The sequence below is a fragment of the Penicillium malachiteum genome, assembly GCF_028827825.1.
Source record: "Penicillium malachiteum strain IBT 17515 chromosome Unknown utg000004l:1.0-4883003.0:1.0-4884900.0, whole genome shotgun sequence".
NCBI lineage: Eukaryota > Fungi > Ascomycota > Eurotiomycetes > Eurotiales > Aspergillaceae > Penicillium > Penicillium malachiteum.
Window position 1 is genome coordinate 2,570,437 of NW_026643097.1, and position 18,947 is coordinate 2,589,383.

At 47.7% G+C, this 18,947-nt stretch overlaps 7 protein-coding genes across 7 annotated transcripts; 2 read left to right on the top strand and 5 right to left on the bottom strand.

Moving 5' to 3' along the window:
• Window positions 1-269: 269 nt before the first annotated feature.
• On the bottom strand, window positions 270-1,996 carry pdiA (protein disulfide isomerase PDI1; the record flags this gene model as incomplete). The annotated part of the gene is made up of 4 exons (XM_057092496.1): window positions 270-621; window positions 676-1,115; window positions 1,178-1,556; window positions 1,629-1,996. 4 exons carry the CDS (start codon window positions 1,994-1,996, stop codon window positions 270-272), a joined length of 1,539 nt encoding a protein of 512 aa, XP_056943670.1.
• A 921-nt stretch (window positions 1,997-2,917) lies between these two features.
• On the bottom strand, window positions 2,918-4,737 carry atg22-1 (putative autophagy protein Atg22; the record flags this gene model as incomplete). The annotated part of the gene is made up of 2 exons (XM_057092497.1): window positions 2,918-4,515; window positions 4,584-4,737. 2 exons carry the CDS (start codon window positions 4,735-4,737, stop codon window positions 2,918-2,920), a joined length of 1,752 nt encoding a protein of 583 aa, XP_056943671.1.
• Window positions 4,738-5,611: 874 nt separating this feature from the next.
• N7483_009071 (mediator of RNA polymerase II transcription subunit 14) lies at window positions 5,612-8,886 on the top strand (the record flags this gene model as incomplete). Its single annotated transcript, XM_057092498.1, has 2 exons — window positions 5,612-6,280; window positions 6,343-8,886. The coding sequence occupies 2 exons, from the start codon at window positions 5,612-5,614 to the stop codon at window positions 8,884-8,886; spliced, it is 3,213 nt and encodes a 1,070-aa protein (XP_056943672.1).
• Window positions 8,887-9,296: 410 nt separating this feature from the next.
• N7483_009072 (DNA polymerase epsilon noncatalytic subunit) lies at window positions 9,297-11,585 on the bottom strand (the record flags this gene model as incomplete). Its single annotated transcript, XM_057092499.1, has 1 exon — window positions 9,297-11,585. One exon carries the CDS (start codon window positions 11,583-11,585, stop codon window positions 9,297-9,299), a length of 2,289 nt encoding a protein of 762 aa, XP_056943673.1.
• Window positions 11,586-11,924: 339 nt separating this feature from the next.
• On the top strand, window positions 11,925-13,340 carry N7483_009073 (SHNi-TPR domain-containing protein; the record flags this gene model as incomplete). The annotated part of the gene is made up of 2 exons (XM_057092500.1): window positions 11,925-13,001; window positions 13,062-13,340. The coding sequence occupies 2 exons, from the start codon at window positions 11,925-11,927 to the stop codon at window positions 13,338-13,340; spliced, it is 1,356 nt and encodes a 451-aa protein (XP_056943674.1).
• A 276-nt stretch (window positions 13,341-13,616) lies between these two features.
• N7483_009074 (yippee/mis18 family protein) lies at window positions 13,617-14,315 on the bottom strand (the record flags this gene model as incomplete). The annotated part of the gene is made up of 1 exon (XM_057092501.1): window positions 13,617-14,315. One exon carries the CDS (start codon window positions 14,313-14,315, stop codon window positions 13,617-13,619), a length of 699 nt encoding a protein of 232 aa, XP_056943675.1.
• A 2,536-nt stretch (window positions 14,316-16,851) lies between these two features.
• Window positions 16,852-18,924, bottom strand: N7483_009075 (cleavage polyadenylation factor subunit MPE1; the record flags this gene model as incomplete). The annotated part of the gene is made up of 4 exons (XM_057092502.1): window positions 16,852-18,161; window positions 18,238-18,338; window positions 18,406-18,700; window positions 18,753-18,924. 4 exons carry the CDS (start codon window positions 18,922-18,924, stop codon window positions 16,852-16,854), a joined length of 1,878 nt encoding a protein of 625 aa, XP_056943676.1.
• Between the last annotated feature and the right edge of the window lie 23 nt (window positions 18,925-18,947).

Consider the following 18,947-nt stretch of genomic DNA (forward strand, 5'->3'; position numbering starts at 1 on the left):
GCGCAACGCGTTCTCGGCTGACTAAATCCGGGAGATTGACCGTGAACGATATGATCTATCCACTCTTATCTGAGCCGAACATTGCTAGATGATCAGTGGTCTGCTCTACTTAATGGACTGACTGCATCTTAAAGATGAAAACTACTCGACAGAAAACTACTCGTTAAGGGAGAAGCATTACTAACGTATTCGTCGGAACGATCATGTCAAATTGATGATACAGGACACGGAGAAAAGCGACATAATAATTTAGGAAGTGAGTATCAGGTTTACAGCTCATCGTGAACATCCTCAGCAGGAGCCGGTGTCTCAGCAGCCTCCTCGGTGTCAGCGGGGGCAGTCTCATCGGCCTCCTCGACCTTGGTACCCTCGGCAAGGCCGTCAATCTGGTACTTTCCGTGCTCCTTGATGAAGGAAACAAGGTCCTCAACTGTGCGAGAGCCCTCGTACTCAACGGGCTCATCCTTCTTTCCGGCGGGGAAGAGCTTGATGGTAGGGAAGCCAGTGATGGAATCAGGAACATCGTTAGCGGTAGCATCAATCTTAGCCACAACGACCTTGTCCTTGTACTCGGCAACATCGGCATACAGAGCGGCGAGCTCATCGTACTTGGGGGCGAGACTATAGAAGTGTTAGAAAAGAGCCTTGTATGCATTAGTGGCAGATGAGACTTACGCCTTGCAGTGACCACACCAGGGGGCGTAGAACTCAAGGAGAACATCCTTCTCGTTGTCAAAGACAATGTCCTGGTAGGTGTGACCAACAACCACGGTGGTAGCGCCCTCCTGGGTCTCGGGAATAGGCTCAGACTTAATGCTGGCATCAACCTTGCCGTCAATAACATCCTGGATGAACTTGCCAACCTCCTTGGCATCAAGCTCCTTGGACTGGTCGTAGGGGTACTTGGCGTTCTTGGTGGTCTCCTGAATAGCGAAAGCGGGGAAGGTCTCGGGCTTCAGGTTCAGGTTGCCGGCGTGAGCACCAAAGAGCTTGGCATCGAGGGTGACAATGTTGATCTCGCCGCGGTGCTTAGCAGCGATGGGACGGAACTCCCCCGCGAACTTCTCACGCTCCTCGGCGGTCTCAGCGAAAATGTAGGCCAAGGGAAGACCAGCCTATTAACATAGTATTAGTGACCTGGCGATCTGGGTAAGAGCAAGTTCATCTGTTTACATACCGCCATGTACTTGGAGTAGGTCTCAGGACCGAGCTCACCAACAAGGGGAGTGCTGGCGACCTTAATCCACTCCAGAATGGATTCCTCGTCAAACTTGCCCTCGTAGACATCCTTCTTCTCATCAAAATCCTTGTAGAGGACGATGGAGGGCTGCTTGGCATCCTGGGACTTGGCAAGCTCAGCGTCGCTAGAGGCACCGAAGAGGTAGTTATCGCGCTGGGCCTCGGCGAAAGCAGTGAAGCTCTTGTTGGAGCTCTTGTCGTCAGAGCCAACGTAACCAATGATAACAATCTTATCCAGGGTCTTGAAATCCTCCAAGTTGTCCTCGTCAACGCTGGAAACGGCGGGCATCGATTGCTTGGTCATGTATGAGACAATCCTATTGTAAACAATGGTAAGTATACTGTTGGTACTGGGTGAAATAGACCTGGTAATTGCAGGATAAACATACGAGTCTGTTTGACGGGCACCGCCGTAGGGCTTGTGAGAGCTAGGTCCACGGAAGACCTTCAGGGTAGGGTAGCCATCAACTTCGTAGTTGCGGCACAGCTCCTCCTCCGCAGTGCAGTCCACCTTGACCAGGGGAATATCCTTGCTCTTCAATTCGGTGGCAGCCTCTTCGTACTTGGGTGCCAGAGCTTTGCAGTGACCACACCACGGAGCAAAGAATTCGGCAAGAACCAGATCATGCTCCTTGACGAAGTCATCAAAGGTATCTGTGGTCAGTGAGATGACGTTGGAGTCGGCCGCGTCAGCATCCGCAGCGGAGACGGCGGTGGCGCCCAGAAGGCTCAGAACCAGAGGGGCGAAAGACCGCATAGTGATTTAAAGATCGACGAGGTCTTGCTCACAGCTTGATGGGTAAGAGATGTATGATCAGCTTCAGAGGTTCCGGGGGAAGGAAAACAAACAAACCCCATGGGGGAATTGAAATAGGGAAGGTTCAACTTACCCACCAAGATTATATGGAGAAGTGTATAAGAGGATATCTAGGTTTCCGTGTAGAAATGATATTTAAGGGAAAGTTGATTGGGGCCGGAGTTGAGGACAGTTTGTTCTCTTGGCTTTACGGGAGTGGAGCTCCTCTTCTTCTGTACAGTATGCAGGGCGGGTTTCCACTACGCAAGGGGATCTCCCTTAGGTACCAAACCCTGTCTATTATGTACCTGGATGTACTTTCCACGTACATGTGTCCAAATTTCCCCTTTTTTTCTAAGCTTTTTAAAAGGATCGACACTTGATAGGACATTATAGACCTAGTCAGGTACTAGAGTTTATGATTTACTTTTCATAATGTAGTTGAGTACAGGTGGCATCTAGCGCTTTAATTACTATGGTTATACCTACTTGTCTCTATACCAGAGGTAACCCGAACTTCCGTCTTTATGGGTTACACTAGCCAGTAATATTGTTTAACACAGTAGCCTCCAATATTTAGTGGATATTACGTGTAACCGATGTGGATCAAAATATGAAAATATGAATCTACATTTATCAATTGATCGAGTTTGAACTAATGATACTATAATATTTAGACCTTCAGGAGATCCATTTTGTACAGTGTGCTACTCACATTTGAAGCTTGATGAATCCCCAAATTACAATATAATAAATTAAGAATTATCCTGCTCAGGTGTTATAAACTTGACAGGTATTCTACAGAGTCAGAAAAGGAAAAGAAAGTACGGAGGAGTAGAGTAAGTGTTAATCATCCCCATATACGAGAAAAAGAAATCATCACTAGCTACTCTCCGGCATGGGGTTCTTCCGAAACTCCGGTAGAGATAGTTCCATAACCTGGGGCCTCTGAAGGACGATCAAGTTCAGCACGGAGTTCAAGTGCATCACGTTTTCCCCGCTCAACATCCACGAGTAACATAAGTGGCAGGGGAGAAAAATCAGAACAGCCAAAAACACAAATGCGGGCCGAATCTCACCATATCGATCAGTGATCATTCCAACAATCGCAGGTCCAAATACACTGGAACCCTTGTCGGTGATAGCATATAGAGCATAGAACGCCGCTTCGTGACCGGGAGGAATCAACTCAGCGAAGAAGCTCCGGCAGTAAGATGAGAGGCCGCCCATGACAAGACCATACACGGCGCCGAGAGGATACATCTCCCACGGCTGTTGGAGACCAATCCCTAGGCGCTGCACTGAAGGAACAAATCCCAGAATCCCATATAATGGGATCAGTTCGAACAAAATAATGCAGGCAATAATAGTGTGTGATGCACGGAGATTCAGAAGACTTGATACGTAGCTCCAAGAGAATGCACCACATACCCCGGCGATCATAACAATTACGTTGATGAGCCCCAGCGCTGCCGGCTTCATATTAAGCTCGGTCTTAGCAAAAAGAACAGCTGTTCCGCTGACAGTGGCAATGCCATCGCTCAGAAGGAACCATGCTGCTAGAAAAAGGAGAATGTCCTTCAAACGTCTCGCACGCATGGCTGTTTTGCCAAGAGAAACCCATGCATAGGTCAGGTAGGCTATCCATGAATTGAGAGGTTTCCCATTATTGAGCAGGGGTGGACCGGGCCGAATGCGTAGCCACATGATTGCGGGGATAGTAAAGACGAACCACCATAGCCCAATAAAAAACAAGACCAATCGAAGCGAAAATGTTGTCTGGTGGGTAATCACAACAATACCAATCGATATCACCTGCAAAGTCACTGCCCCGACATAGCCAATGCCAATACCAAAGGATGATATTTGGGTGGAAAGAGCAAGGTGGAAGGATGTCATCTTAGCGGATGCATCTCGATCCCGCTCATTAGTTTCCAATAATGGCCTGGATACATCTGAACTGTGTTGGATGGTATCATCATGCGGGAAATCTTCGTTTTCGACTTTGTTGAGGATCACAGGATGATGTCGCACCAACACAGGAAGAAAAGAATTCAATAGGACAAAGGACGCACCGAAACAGGTATTGGCGACAATGGCTAACACGCCTCCCAAAAGGTAGATTTTAGGAACAACAGCCAGAAACAGCATAGTTGCCACTGAACCAACAAAGGCAAATATCATTAGGAGCGTTTTTCGATAACTCCCATGGTCCGCAGCACCCGACATAGAGATGATCAGAATTGCCTGCACCAACACACTCAGGGAAAATGTATATAAGGCGAAACTGGCAGTATTGATTTCAGCGCCTAGCAGGTATATAATGCACTGGCTAGCATCTGCTTTTTGAGCTTGATACCCAGCTTGGTGGCTAGGATCTTGAGAAGGATTCCATGTTGAGCTACAAGGGGTAGTCTTGTCAGACAGAAGAACCCCGCGATCTCGTGCCATCTGCTCCAGTGTAATGGGCAAGAAAGAGCCTAAGATAAGCCATATTTAACAAAGTCTCTAATATTATACAAAATGAGAAGTAAAGGGGAGGACCTACCCATCGCACATACAGTAAACACTTCTGCGGCCCAGCCATAACAATACCAACCCGCTAGTTCCCTTCTGCTCGTTGGGCGAGGATCATCGCCAGGATAAAGAGGAAGTCGACTATTGACTTCCTCTCCAGTCATCATCTCCTCTTGAGTACTCATTGTTGAGATTCAATTTGATGGATTATCATGATCGAGAGATGGTGAGGTCATGCTTGACAAGTACATAGAGAAGAACCTTGGAAGGGGAGCACCCCCATGGATATGTGACACCGAAGTGGAGCTATTGTAATATTACATATAATTACATTTAATACCTTGAGTCCGGGGTCTTCAAGCGCCTCGGGTATCTCTCCCCGTAACAATACACGTAATATCGATTCTCATGGCAGAGTAGTTCTGCCGCCATATATGTAAGGCACCAAGGCAATCACATCAAAGGCGGTGCATGCGCATTGCGCGCTTTCCCTTCTTTTGCCCTTCAGCCTTTCCGGCATCACATTCTACTTCGCGCCCTGTCATCCCACGTCTTCTGACAATCCATATCCCCTTCCATACCGCTCGGCAATTACGATTTCTTACCATATTCAACTCCGTCACATCTCTACCTCCTTCCAACCCCTCTCCGAACCCGTCAACCCACTATCAATCTCAATCCTACCTCACAACATCCGGCGCAATTGAACCAACCAACTTTACAACATTCCTCTTCTAAGATCCTCGATCTCCCTCGCGCTCGACCGATCCATTCAGACAGTCTTTCCGTGTCCCAAGTTCAAACGTTGATTTGGTGCCCAGCTCCCTTGATTATGATCGAGGCTATTGTTTTGGACGGCCAGTGATACGCATGGCACTGGGCTGAGAACTTAACTCTCGCCAGGCTCTTACTTTCAGCTTCCCTTCCGACCTAAGCTGCTGCTGATTGCGCTCAGACAGGTGATTGAGCTATTTCGCTTGCTCTTTGCCGCGCAGAGGGCCGGGAGGGGAAGGCTAATAGAGAAAATAGCACTTCCCAGTGACTCTATTTGTTCAAGACATGCCCGGTGTCATCATGGAACATGCTGGCGTTGATGGGCCCTTGCGACAAGCAGGTCCGAATGAGGCGGCCAACGGTGCATCGAGCCGTGACAAATCTACTGCGTCCATGAACGGGCCGGTCCATGTGAATGGTACAGGAAGAGATATCAGCTCTTGGAGCCAAGGAAAAAAACCAGTTCAAGGCATAGAGCTCTCCGTAACGACACCTTTTGAACTACCCCATATCACCGAAGGATTTTTCCCATTCGGCACACTTATCAACCGATCAGTTCAACAATGCTGGGTTGAGCTCTCTGAGTTGGTGACAGAGCTGGCTGCGATCAATGTGCCGTCTGATACATCGGCCCATGCTTCAAATGGAAAGCATGTGGGAAACCAATCACCAGACAATCTGCACAAGAAATCTCGGATTCTGGAGTTTGCCCATGCTAGAAGAACGGAATTCATTAAGCTCTTGGTTCTCTCACAATGGAGCCGTCAGGCTGCCGAAGTTAGCCGGCTTATCGATATCCAAGGATTTATTCGCACTCGACATCAATCATACAGCTCGGCGCTTCAATATGTTGGTGAAGTGAAACGAGATCTGGTTCGAGCGCAGGTGGCCAATCCAGATCTCAAAACGGCTTTGGAGGTTCTTGCCAAAGGCAAGGTAGCAAATCTTCCACAGGTGAGCTCTGATAATACGTCTGGTAATTGAGCAAGATGGTTCTAACCTATTTCTTTCCCCAGCTTGGCTACAAACCTCCGAAGCCCTTGACTGCGCGGGCAACCCTAAAAAAGCTACACAAGATCAATCGCATCATTAGTGTCCGGCTTGCACTACACGACCAGGTCCCCCATTCACTACGAAATTATCGCGTTCATGACGGCCGTGTCACATTCACCGTTCCCGGAGAGTTTGAACTTGACCTTGCAGTTGCAGAAGAGGCCAATACTTCGCAGTTTTTCTTCGTGGATATCCGTTTTCTCTTCTCACCGTCATCTCCAATTCCGAAAGGCAGGATATTCGACGAAGTTGATTCCAAAGTCAACGGAGTATTGCATAGCGGCGGTCTAAATGGGTGCTTTGATTTCCTTCATGGATTGGTCTTGACCAACAAGATTAACACACTCTTCAAGCAAGCCATGGATCTTGCACGAGCTCTATGGTCGGATTCATTGCGAATTGAATTCCTTCATCGAACGCTGGTTATTCAATACTGGACAGCTAGGGCAGGGCCGAAAAGCTGGCTAGAAATTGGTGTCCAACGAGGCCAAGCCGTTAACAAAACCCATCAAAACACTACCGGGGTATCGCGAATAGGTCTACGCTGGATGCGGGATGGTCAAAAAGCAAACAGCAGTGACATTGAATTCGATCCTAACAAGCTCTGTATGGAAAGCCTCTTACGAAGTGTCATTGCTGTGCACACATCGCATCTACTTCACAATGCCTATACTTCCCTCAACAAAAATCTTCTTTTCTCCAACCACGTGCTGTCATTGAAGGCACATTTATCCCCTACGGAACCTGGCGACTGCTTCCTTGATGTCCAAATGACGCCTTCTCGCTCTCTTCGGGTTTCAATTGAACCGTTGTCCGGTTCAATCACTCTTTCGGGTATGCCAAACATATTGGAGCGTCCTGAACCCGAACGAGCCTCGAACCGATCGGCGATTGAGGAGGTCTTGGCACGAGTAACCCGTGTTCGATGCTCAATTGCGGTCGAGGAAGTTGAATTCGGTATCAAAGCCCTTGGTCTCGAGAATGATGGCCAGAGAGGTTTGGGACTCGATATTCGTCGATTGTTTCCCGCAAACACTGTGCGCTCCGTCTTCTTCACCCATTGTCTTTGGGATCATCGCTGGGTCGCTGCCGCAACGAGTAGTATGGATGGTGACAGTTGGTGGTTGATTAAAACTCGATCTGCGGAATCTCACAACTCGCCTGCCCATCTTGTCAGCACTACCCTTATGCCCGCACAACGTCGATCCGACTATTCAAGCTGTGCAGAGCTTCTACATGGCCTAACTGGAATGTTAGCGATTTATTCCAATGCTCGATTCTTGGCAGGACTACCAAACGCACACCTTTTCCCTTCGTTGGAAGAGCTGCAGTTGGGATCTGACTTTCAGGTGCCGAACCTGTTTCTTCGTTACGACCCATCTGCACTTCCCCCGGCTCTTCGACTAGCAATCCCCGTCGGACTTGAACGAATATCCTATCTCACAGATACCATACGTCTTTCATTCCACGGGATTGATCATCTAACCCGGTCTGTTGCGCTTATGGCATATGGCACCCCTCGGTTTCGTATCAAGTCTTTGCTTCCTCTGGTATCTAAGTTGGACGCTTCGCTACTGATTCAAGAGCATAATTGCGGGTTTGCCCTCCGTTTACTTGCCCCAGCTGGTCACTCCGTCATTGTGGGCTTATTTGAACGCCTGCAACGATTTGATTGCGTTTTATCAATTCTTCAGTCCTTGATTGAAAAAGGAATGGAGCCGCTGTCCTTGTCTCTTTCACATCTTGCATTTTCCTATGGGCCCAATAGACAGTTTACTGGCCGATTTGACATCAATGTGTCGGGTCCTTCTCTATCCGATGACATTGACGTATCCCACGTCCTGTCCAGCGCTGATCCATTATTCCGCTTGCAGCTCAAGATCAGCTTTGACAGTCCCAGCCCCCATCGTCGTATCCAGCAACCACTCACCGTGGCCCTGAACAACAATTTCACGGAAACAGGCGTGGATTCAATGCTCGGGTTTATGCACGACACTTTTCCCCTCCTGCAGTGCTTGGATCAAATCACCAAGTCTGCCCCGACAGAATCCTCGATTGTGCATGTAACTGCACGCAGTCCAACAATTTTCCAGTTCCATTATCCTCGGCTGAATTCTCGATTCCAGCTGTCTTGCCGGCGGCGCCAAAGCCGCATGGTGTGGCTGCTGGATGACTCAAATCGATCAGCCTCCTCTGAACCGAGTCAGTCTTCAATCGCCGTTGGAGAAAAAATCTACAACTCCAAAGGTGACGGTTGGCAGGGACTTGGTGACGGTGCTATCTCTTCCCTTGAAAAAATCGGCAATCTTCTTTCTGAGCTTCATTCGTGTCTAGGCTCTTGTCCTCCAGAACCTGAGAAACAAGAGCCCGAGAATAAAGGGCAGCAACCTCTTGCATCTGTACAAGGTGCACAAGCAAGCAGTGCGAACAGACCTACTAAGGTAGAAGCTGCCTCGCTTCCGAAAAAAGATGTCCACAGGCACGCCGATGTGATCACGATTGACTAATTTGCTCTCTGAGAGAGCCTCGCCTTCCTAATCCACAAGAGATATTATTTTTTTTTCTCTCTGGAATGTACTCCTACTTTTAGACTTCCAATGTGACATGTCCATCTATGCTTTCTACATGTAACCATGGCTTACTTCTTAGCAGTACCCCAGTCATTCTGGTGCTGGTATAGAGTGACTAGGACAGTTCCGAGGTCCTAGTAAAATACATCTTCTACTTACATATGAATCTCGAGGGTACTAAAACTGGGACTTAGATGAGACTATAGAACAAAACCGTGGCCTTCATGCACATATATTGAAAATTATGTAAACGGCCAGTGGATGATAAATTGAAGTCCGCCATGAACAACAGTGTAAATTGATTTATATTTTCAGAATCTCGAGGGCCACGTCAATGTTATTTTAGATTAATACCGCTCCTCCTTGACCTTTCCTCGGCTGCGGAACACATCATATTCAATCCATCTCACCGTTGGTGAAGTACCCTCCGGCAGGAAACGTCCAGGGTTCATGACATGACATCCCTCGTAGGTCATACAGAAAGGTGCGACCTCCGAATCAGCCAGAACCAGGGCTGTGGGTAATGGATACAACTGGACTGCAGAAGCATGGTCCCACAAGACTGGCCGCACGGGCAATGGAAATGGCGAAAGGGTTCCTTGATCTAGGATGGTCTTCACCAATTTCCGGGCTGCGGATGCACCGGACGATATGATATCGCTCTTGGTCTTATTTGCTTGATCAGCCATCGCTGGGGCTACCGAAACGGCATCACTTGTTGCGCTGTCTAGCGTTTCGTGCATGGTGGCATCATCTTCCGCTTCTTTATGCATATCAATCGCTGTACGACGCAACCTGCCTGAAATGTCATCACGGAAAATGGCAATCTCATGCACAGATCCAAACCAAGAAAGACGTGCTGGGTTCGAGGTCCAGAGAGCTTCTCCCGCGGGTTCGGAGGTCTGAGATCGATCGAGTTCTGAATTCGCGGTTGCGAATGCGCGCTTGATTCGTGATGTGAATAGCTCCGGAATCGGCTGTCGCGGTATAGTTGAGGCAGCACCTGCTGAGAATGCAGACGCCCAGGGGTCATTGTCCCCAGGGATGAATACAAAGGTCGAATGTTGCAACAGTGCTGGAAACTCGGATAGGACAACTGCTAGGGAGTCGAAATGCTCTTTGTATTCGATACTCCCAGCTCGACCACCACCATTGATGATCGGTTTTTGCACAAAATTGCCAACCAACACAAAGGTTTGAGGTCGATCCACGAGTGCTAGGTCATTGTAGATGCTGAAAACTTTTCGAAGTGCGTCGGAAGTTTTCATATTATCGAGGTTGACCTCGCTCATCACAACCATCTTCAATCGAGGCGGTGCTTCCATCGCCTCTGGTTCACCTCTTAGGGATTTTTCTTGGATTCTCCTCATCCGAGCACCCTGCGCACGCTCACTCCCAACTCCCATGAAATCAACCCATCCAAATCCACCACTGGAGCTCACTTCGCCAGTACCTTGACGACTGCTTGTTCCTAGTGAGATATCTCTGCGTTCACAAGGGGGGCCACATATCGATACACCGACAAAGTGCCCACCAATTGTACCACCAACTCCAGAGTTTCCTCCAAGTACAGATCCCTTGACCATCTCTTCTTCTTCGTAGATTCCATCAACAAGCACTATCATACCAGGTGCGAACCACGCACCATCCTCTGGGATCATGCGAGCATGACTCAGATCTAGAACCACGCTACCTGTCAAGTCCACAAGGGTCAGATCACCAGTAGGAGAAATAGATAATAGTCCCAGCAAAAGATGCGAGCTTCCATTTCGACCCAGCAGATTTGCAATTGGTGTTAATTTGTAGGATTGCTGGGCTGCCAGGTTTGACGATGATCGTTGCAGAGAAGGAATGCCTGAAAAGCTCAAGGAACTTTGAAATGACTCGTTACGAAGCAGTCTCTGGTAGACTAGGTTGTAACGATCTCGGAAAAGAGAGGTTTTGTGCGCAGGGGATGGGAATAGAGTAGGTTTGGACTTGATAGCCTCGAAGTATTTCTTGTCAACGTTATACGTCAACCGAGGAAGGTCAAAAGCCTCGATGACCTTAAGCCAATGTCGTGGATGTAGGGGAAGTTTAGATTCGTCTTCCTCTGCACCACCTGCTCTTGTTCCATCACTGCTAGTTTCACTCCGTCCGGCATCCAAGCCAGCGCTTAGTGACCTTACAGAAGCGTCTTGGGGATTTGCTTTCCCTGCGACAACCCTGCCTCCACTCATACTCCCCTCAATAGTTTGTAGAATAGACTTGAGAGAAGCACCTTTCCCTTCTTCCACGATCACATTTCCGCCGGCTCTTTTCCAGCTCTTGGCTACCTCATCCAAGACTCTCTCCGCAAGTCCTTCTTCGCGCCATCCTGAGCCACAGTTCTTTCCCACGAAGACTGCCAATGTTTGCAGTGCCGAAGATGAAATTGTCAGATTGTGCTTTCGGGTGAATGTTCGGAAAGCTACTGGGCGAAGTGTAGATGGAGGAAGCAGAATCGGTAATATAGATGCCTTGGTAGGTGGAGCTGAGGTCTTTTGCATTCGAAATGGTCGAGCTGGAGTCCCAAATGCGGGCGAGGACGATGGGATTGAATCACCAGCTCCAAGCTTGAAGCGATCAGGGTGTCGTGGAGTAGACGAGGGATTCATGGTGGCGGCGTTTAGGGACTTTTTTCTCTCTCTCTTCTCGGAGATGATCAGGACGCAGGGTAGGGGAAATCGGCAGTGAGGATATCAAGTATAGATGGATCCCAGTATTTTTCAATGTGACAGCTCTAGTCAATTAAGCTGTTTTTGCCCAGTCTCATACCCAGTAAACTCTTGAAGTGAGAGTAAGGAGTAGAGAGACGCGTTGACACGGAACGCGAGTCGCGCTCTTATCCGTTATCGCTTATCGCCTGGTCTCTTTACTTTTCTCTTCTCCCTTTCACTCACTTAACATACTACAGTCCTCTTACTCATACAGGCTCCTCATCCATACCCTTCACAATGTCTGACGACCAATCGAATCCTACTGTGCAACCCTCCGAGGTACTTGAGAAGCAACGCGCCGAGTTGAAAGACCTGCTCGAACAAGCTGCTGCGAAGGATGCGACCAAAGATTACAACTCCGCATCAGAGCTCTACTCTCAAGCAACTGAGTTGCAGTCTGAGATCAATGGCGAAATGTCACCCGAGAATGCGGATCTTCTTTACGCCTACGGAAAGTCGCTTTACAATGTCGCTGTGAGCAAGAGTGATGTGCTGGGATCCAAGGTCGCCGGAGAGCCCCAAGCTGAACCAAGCAAGCCCTCTTCAAGCGCTAAGTCTGCTGGTTCCGCTGGCACTGGCGAGAGTCTGATCCAGGATGCTATGTCAAATGCGATGGCCAAACCCTCTACGTCTTCACTGGGCAAGAGCGACAAGTCGGAATCCACTCCACCCAAGGCACTTTTCCAATTTACCGGTGACGAGAACTTTGTTGACTCGGACGAGGAAGATGAGGATGAGAACCAGGAGGAGGGCGATGAGGAAGAAGAAGACGATTTCGCTAATGCTTTCGAGGTTCTGGATTTGGCGCGCGTGCTTTACCTGAAGAAACTTGAGGCAGCGGAGGAAAGCAGTAGCGCAAAGGGCAAATCGGCTGATCTACCGGAGGATTTGAAACATATCAAGGAGCGACTTGCCGATACCTATGATCTGCAGGCTGAGATTTCTTTGGAAGCGGAGAGATTTAGTGATGCGGTTACTGATCTACGAACTGCCCTCGATCTGCGATATTCACTGTTCCCGTTCGAGGACCCCTCCGTTGCCGAGTGCCATTACAAACTTTCTCTTGCCCTCGAATTTGCATCGGTTCCACAAGAAGGTGAGGAGGATGAGACTGAAAAGGAGAAGACAGTGGACGAGGAAATGCGAAAGGAGGCTGCGACTCAGATGGAGCGTGCTATTGAGAGCTGTAAAGTTCGACTTACTCAGGAAGAGAAAAAGCTGGAGACCAACAAGGACATGGACGAAGACAAAATGACTGCTTCGAAGAGAAAGATTGCCAATGTTAAGGAGATCATTGTTGAGATGGAGCAAAGAGTGAGTGAATTCAGTATCTGTCTTAATTACTCCTGTCATGTCTGCTCACATTTATCATAGTTGGTCGATCTCCGCCGCTCTCCCGCAACGGTCGAGGAGAGTAACCAGGACAATGAGGCCTTCCTGAAGGGCATTCTTGGCCAGATCGTCGGACAGTCTCCTGCTGACCAGAAGGCTCGACTTGATGCTGCTAGTAATGAAGCGAACGATCTCTCATCTCTGGTCCGACGAAAGCCTGCCAGCCAAGCCGCTCCAGTATCGAAGCGCCCAGCTGAAGACGATCCTTCAGAGAATGACTCAAAACGTGCTCGTGTGGATGACGCTCCCTCCACTGCCTAAATGCGAATTTGAATGATTTCCTTTTGTTTCTGCGGCGTTTATCAGTCTTCAGGCTGGTTTGGAATATCTATTTTGTGGTTAAGGCGACACTTGATGTATAGTGGAAGATGCTCAATTGATCAGAATTTAAGTAAACCACATCTGCATGTACTACTACGTAAAGACATTATTGATTATAAATGGGTATCGCGCGCCAACCTGGGAAGCCTGGAAGTAAATAAACATCGTCCTCCTTTGAAGCAAATTCATATAGAAATAGCTATAGCTTCTCCGACTTCAAGATAGTCCAAACATGTTCGATCGTCGTTCAATCAACTTCCGATTTCTGCGTCTCGTGGCCAGCCCAGGACTCCAAATTCCCGCAAAGAGGTCTTCGCACTCGTCTTCATCTTGACTATCAAATTCCAACTCTGGAGGATCTGCCTCGTCCACTCTTCCTTGAGTCTTTCCAGAACTCGAACCCGGCAAGTTAAGATCCGGCGGGGACTCCCAGCACGACGATGTAGCGATCCTCTTCGTCTCCAGAATAAACTTGCCCACTTTATATCGTTGAGATTCTTCTTCCGCAGCAACATATTTCCATCCCAATACAGCTCCGCAGATCTCACAACTGATATCACTAACCGTATGGGCTCCCGTGACTAGTTGCCGGGGAACTGGGTGGTGTAAGATGGTATTAGGTAGGGATGTTTTAGGAGATGACGAGGCACTAATAGATACTGCGGTTCCCGAGTCGGCGGATACAAGATATGCGCGTCCATGTCGGCCTGTGAAGCCTTTACTGATGATTTGGGATGTCAGGCAGAGATGTGCGGCGCATCCTGTGCACTGGAGATAAGATATATGACCGTCGAGGTACTTTGAACTTGAAGTGGGGTCTGGGGAGCTTGGTTCGGTCCCCACATCTCGTCTCTTAGGAAATGAAGGGAGAAGAAATCGGGGAAATGGGGAGGGCCTGATCTTGTCTTTTGGCATATTGCACGTTGCCAGATAATGTGCACGTATGTCATATATAGCGCTAGGGGGGAGATTTGAGGGGAGCATAATGAATAAGGTACTGAAATCTTGGAATCTCATTCATGCAAGGACTATCATTTGAAAGGTGCCCAGGTGCCCAGGTGCTTAGGTGCTGAGGTCATTGCGCAAGCTTATCTTATCAATGATCGTAATAACTAGTTAACGTAGCTCCCGGTTGATCTGGCCACCCCAAAACACATACAAAATGCGATAAATCATAACTTCATATCTCAACAAATATATTTATTTAAGATAAAATATTGCATGTTTAGAGTAAAGTTATCGTTTCTAACATACTGGTGTAGTCTAGGGAAATTCCTTCAAGAATTAGTAGAGATATATACGTTCAAATCTAAAACGTCAAAATTACGCTGTATTTTATGGTAAAGCATTGAAATAATACTCTGAAAGGTCTAAAATCTAGATGTGCTCTTTATACAGCCTGGGAATTGTAGATGCTAATGCTTTAATAGAAATAAATCTCTGGTGGTTGAGATATAGAGGAATCAATATCCAATATTTTGTATGTGTTTTGGGGTGGCCAGATCAACCGGGTGGCCAGGTCAACCGGGAGCTACGTTAGTTACATTTGAGCACCTGATCTTATGTAATTCCAATATTATAGAGTTGATCTCGGAGTATATTGAAGACGGTGAATATGCTAGTGGTACAATACTACAAGAGAGTAGAAAAGGAGTCTTATGAATAACAGTGATAATTCTGGTCTTGTGAACAATAAAGAATTATAATAAAGGGGGAAAAATTGCTGAACAATTACTCCGTAAAACTAGAAACGAGTCGCTCGAGTCAAGCAATTAGGAATAATAATAGAAGGTGAAAAGACAGACCAGCTCAGAACGACAAAAAAAATAAAAAATAAAAATAAGAAAACCATCATGTCATGATAGTACGACGGAGCGCACTGATCCCAGCAGAATGAATAAAAAATGAGGGGAGAGAAAGAAAAGGTTAAAAGAACAGTTCCATCTCAGAGCCACTGGAGGATTCTGAAGTCAATCAGATCCATCTCGGTGTAACTAGACTTCGGCGACTAGGAAAAGCCATTTGGAGCTGATGACAGAACCTGGATCACTGCACGTTACCCATGGTTTTAAGGTAGTCAAACTGAACCCGCACCAGCCAAGGCTTCTGACGAGCTCCATTTCGTTTGTCTGTTGTGAGCGCTTGACACAAGCAACAATCTGCGAACAATCAAAGGCATCGATTCCAGCAAGCTCGAAGAGCGCAATCAGTCTATTTGAAAAATAAATATAAAAAAAATTAGTCATGTTGAGACCTTTTCCCTTAATAAAGTGATTAACATACCCAGACTTCAAGCCATGACCAAGTGCCCCATCCTCGAGAAAGACAAAGAGCGTTTGCTCCCCATCTACATCTGCCACAAATCCACGGAAAATAGCATCGCTGGTGTAATCCCACACTTCAATCCATCGTCGGATTCGATCATGCATGAGCCCGATATGATTTGGTTGGATATTTTGAAACGCACCCACTCCAAGTGACTCCTGTCTCATGTCATTCCCCTCACCAAGGAATGTCGTGAACAGTTTGTCACAGAAGAGTCTCTCACACTCTTCCGGAATGGTGTGCGTCGCCCCCCCTTGTACTCAGGCCAGGTATTCCCAGCCCAGTTTCGTTCAATACTGCTGGAAATATCGAGGGGAGGACTTCGCATGCTTGATTTAGACCCTGAGGGGACCTCAGGGATACCACTGTGCTCCTGGGAGGATGTTAAAAGGGATATTACGATGAAAACCCTAGATTGGGCGAGTATATGCTATAACATACCGGAACCCAGGGTACTGCAGTAGTGGAAGCCCTGAACCTTGGTGGTGGATGACTCAACCGAGTAGCAACTGGCGAGGACAGTAGACTCTTGATTTTGCAACTGCATCATTTGATTGCAATTACTACTGTGATTATTGAGGTATTTCGCCATGATGATTGAGTTCTGATTGATTCCGATGAAATCGTATTGAGGAAGCGTATGGTAAGGAGTTGAACATAGGGGTAGGAGCGAGCTGATTGAGGAAGACGTTTGATCAGTGAGAGGATGATGAATCGCGGTGTGGAAAACCTGGGGCGGCAAGTGGCGGAAATCACGTGATACATGCATGTACATGTATACCTTACATTCATAGTAACCTTGGAATAATAATATCTAGAGCAAGAGAAGGCGAAACTTGATAATAATGGTTGGATTTTGGTATAGAGAACTAGGCTATAAATACATGACATGAAAATAGAAGAAAGATGCAATCCTCCCACCAAGGGATGCGTAAATAACCAGAAGTTAAGGCTTCATATGCAGAAGAGAAAAAGAGAAAGAAAAGAAGAAGAGAAACGGAGAGCACAAGAGTCGCTCGAAAAGAAAATAAGAAAAAAAGAGAAAAAGAGAAAAAGAAGAAACCACCGTCTGTACAAAGCGCACGTCAAGGATTGTAACGCCAAAATTTGAATGTATTTTTTTTTATCAAAGTTCGCGGTAATCACTTGGTCGCACCCTTCGATTCCTCGCCTGATGTCGTTGAGGATTCACTGGCTGACGAAAATACGGTGAGTCTTCTTCGCGGGAATATGGACCACTGAATACTGTTCTCTGTTGGTTGGAAAAGTTGTTCATTCCCGGACCTTGGAAGCTAGGGTTATGCATAGATCCAGGCATCTGGGGCATCGGGAACATCATGGATGGATCACCATTGAACATGTTAGGGAATCCATTAGCTTGGTCACCGAACATGCCTGCTTGCATAGGGTTGAAGGGCATATTCATTGGGTTCCATCCAGGTCCCATGGCATTGGGGAAGCCATTTGGCATGGCCATCGGATTCATGAAACCCATTGCATCCCTGTTAAAATTAGGGTCGGCAAAAGGAGGCATTCCATTCAACCCATTGAACGGCATCTGTGGATTCATAGACGCTGGATTTCCATTCCCATTGCCGTTGGCGTTCGTATTCGCAGCCTCCGGGGCCACAGAATTGGGAATGGGAATGGGGTTGGGTTTAGAGATAGATTGATTTGGTGAGTCTTCTCCTTTTTGCTTCTTTGCAGCACTGCCGGGGTTGGAGCTGTCGGATCCTTCTGTAGGATCACTTTCAGCCGGTCTCTTCTTTGACTGGTTTGTTGTGATCTCGGCCTCGGGATGATGGGATGGGACCTGTTCTTTGGGGCCAGAGTCTTGGATCGAGTCACTTGCAGGAGTTCCATTAACCGCAGAATCATCCGGAATCGGCACTTGTTTCTCCTTTTCCTTTTTGGCTTCCATCTTTTCTGCCTCATAGACTTTGATCTTGGAAACAGCCGTATCATCTGGAATGAGATTATCAAGTAAAACTCCCTCGGTAGCACACCCAGGGCAGACAAAGTCACTTTCAATCAAAGCATTTGAGATACAGTCATTGCAATATGTTCTGTGACAGCATGGAGTTTGTGTTGGCTCTAAGAACATCCTCTTGTCAATTGGGCATTCCAGACCCCGAGCCTGCAGGGCCTTGCTCTCCTCTACGGCTGCTGCTTCAGCTGCGGCTGCAGCTGAAGCTTTCAGCTTTTCTTGGTACAATTCCCAGGCTGCTTTATCCGGCTTTGCAATGACGAAATCACCATCCGCATTCACCATGACCCCCGTATTCCTCGAGTCATCGTTGGTACCATCAGGCGCAAGGGATTCTGGCTTCTCAACCTTCGTTTGGAGCGATCGCGGGATTCCGGTCGATCGTTTCACCCGGTATTTGCCATCGAATTTCGGGTCATTATTCGTCGGACAGGCTTGAATCCAGTGACCTGAAAGAAAAACCAAATGTTAGTTACTAATTCATTCAAATGCGGAACCGGAGTCGTGGGGAAACATGAAACATACCTTTCTCTCTACACCTGTAGCACAGGTACCCAGGAGGCGGTGGGTGATCGGGAACATTAACTGGCTTTCCTCGACCACGGCCAAATGGGACCGGGGTTGCACTGCAAATTACAGTTAGTATTCTTATCTCCACCTTTCTTCATAGATGCTGGGAAACCTCAGACTTACTTGGCCATTTCTTGCTGCTGTTCCTTCCATTGACTGGCCTGCAAGTTGAATAGAGCGTTGATCTTCTCCTCCTCCGTTTGTGCATTGGTAAGCTCCAGCACATTATTGTTCACGGACTGGCCTCCGGGGGCGGGTCGGGTGGTAGATGGTTCGGTCCGAGATGCATTACGAGCGTTCACGGGCATCTTTCCGGAGACGTAACGAGCGGCGCCACCTTTTCCGGGCCGGGCAGCAGGTAATCGACGAGCGATTACTGAGGTAGATCGAGGAATGATGGTAGTATCATCATCGTATTCTGCGGATTGGTTAGAGAGGAACTGCAAGTTGAACTAGGCTGTGTGACCAACCTTCTTTGGTGTCCTCATTGGAGATGGATAGTTCAAAGTCAGTCCCATCGCCCAATCTACTCTGGCTGATGATTTCTCGCTTGAGCTCGAAGACAGAAATACCAGTGCCATCGAAGGTGACCCGTGAAGGTTCTTTCTGGGACTTGAATTTGAAATGAACAGACGATGACATTGTATTGATTTCTGTGGGTGTGC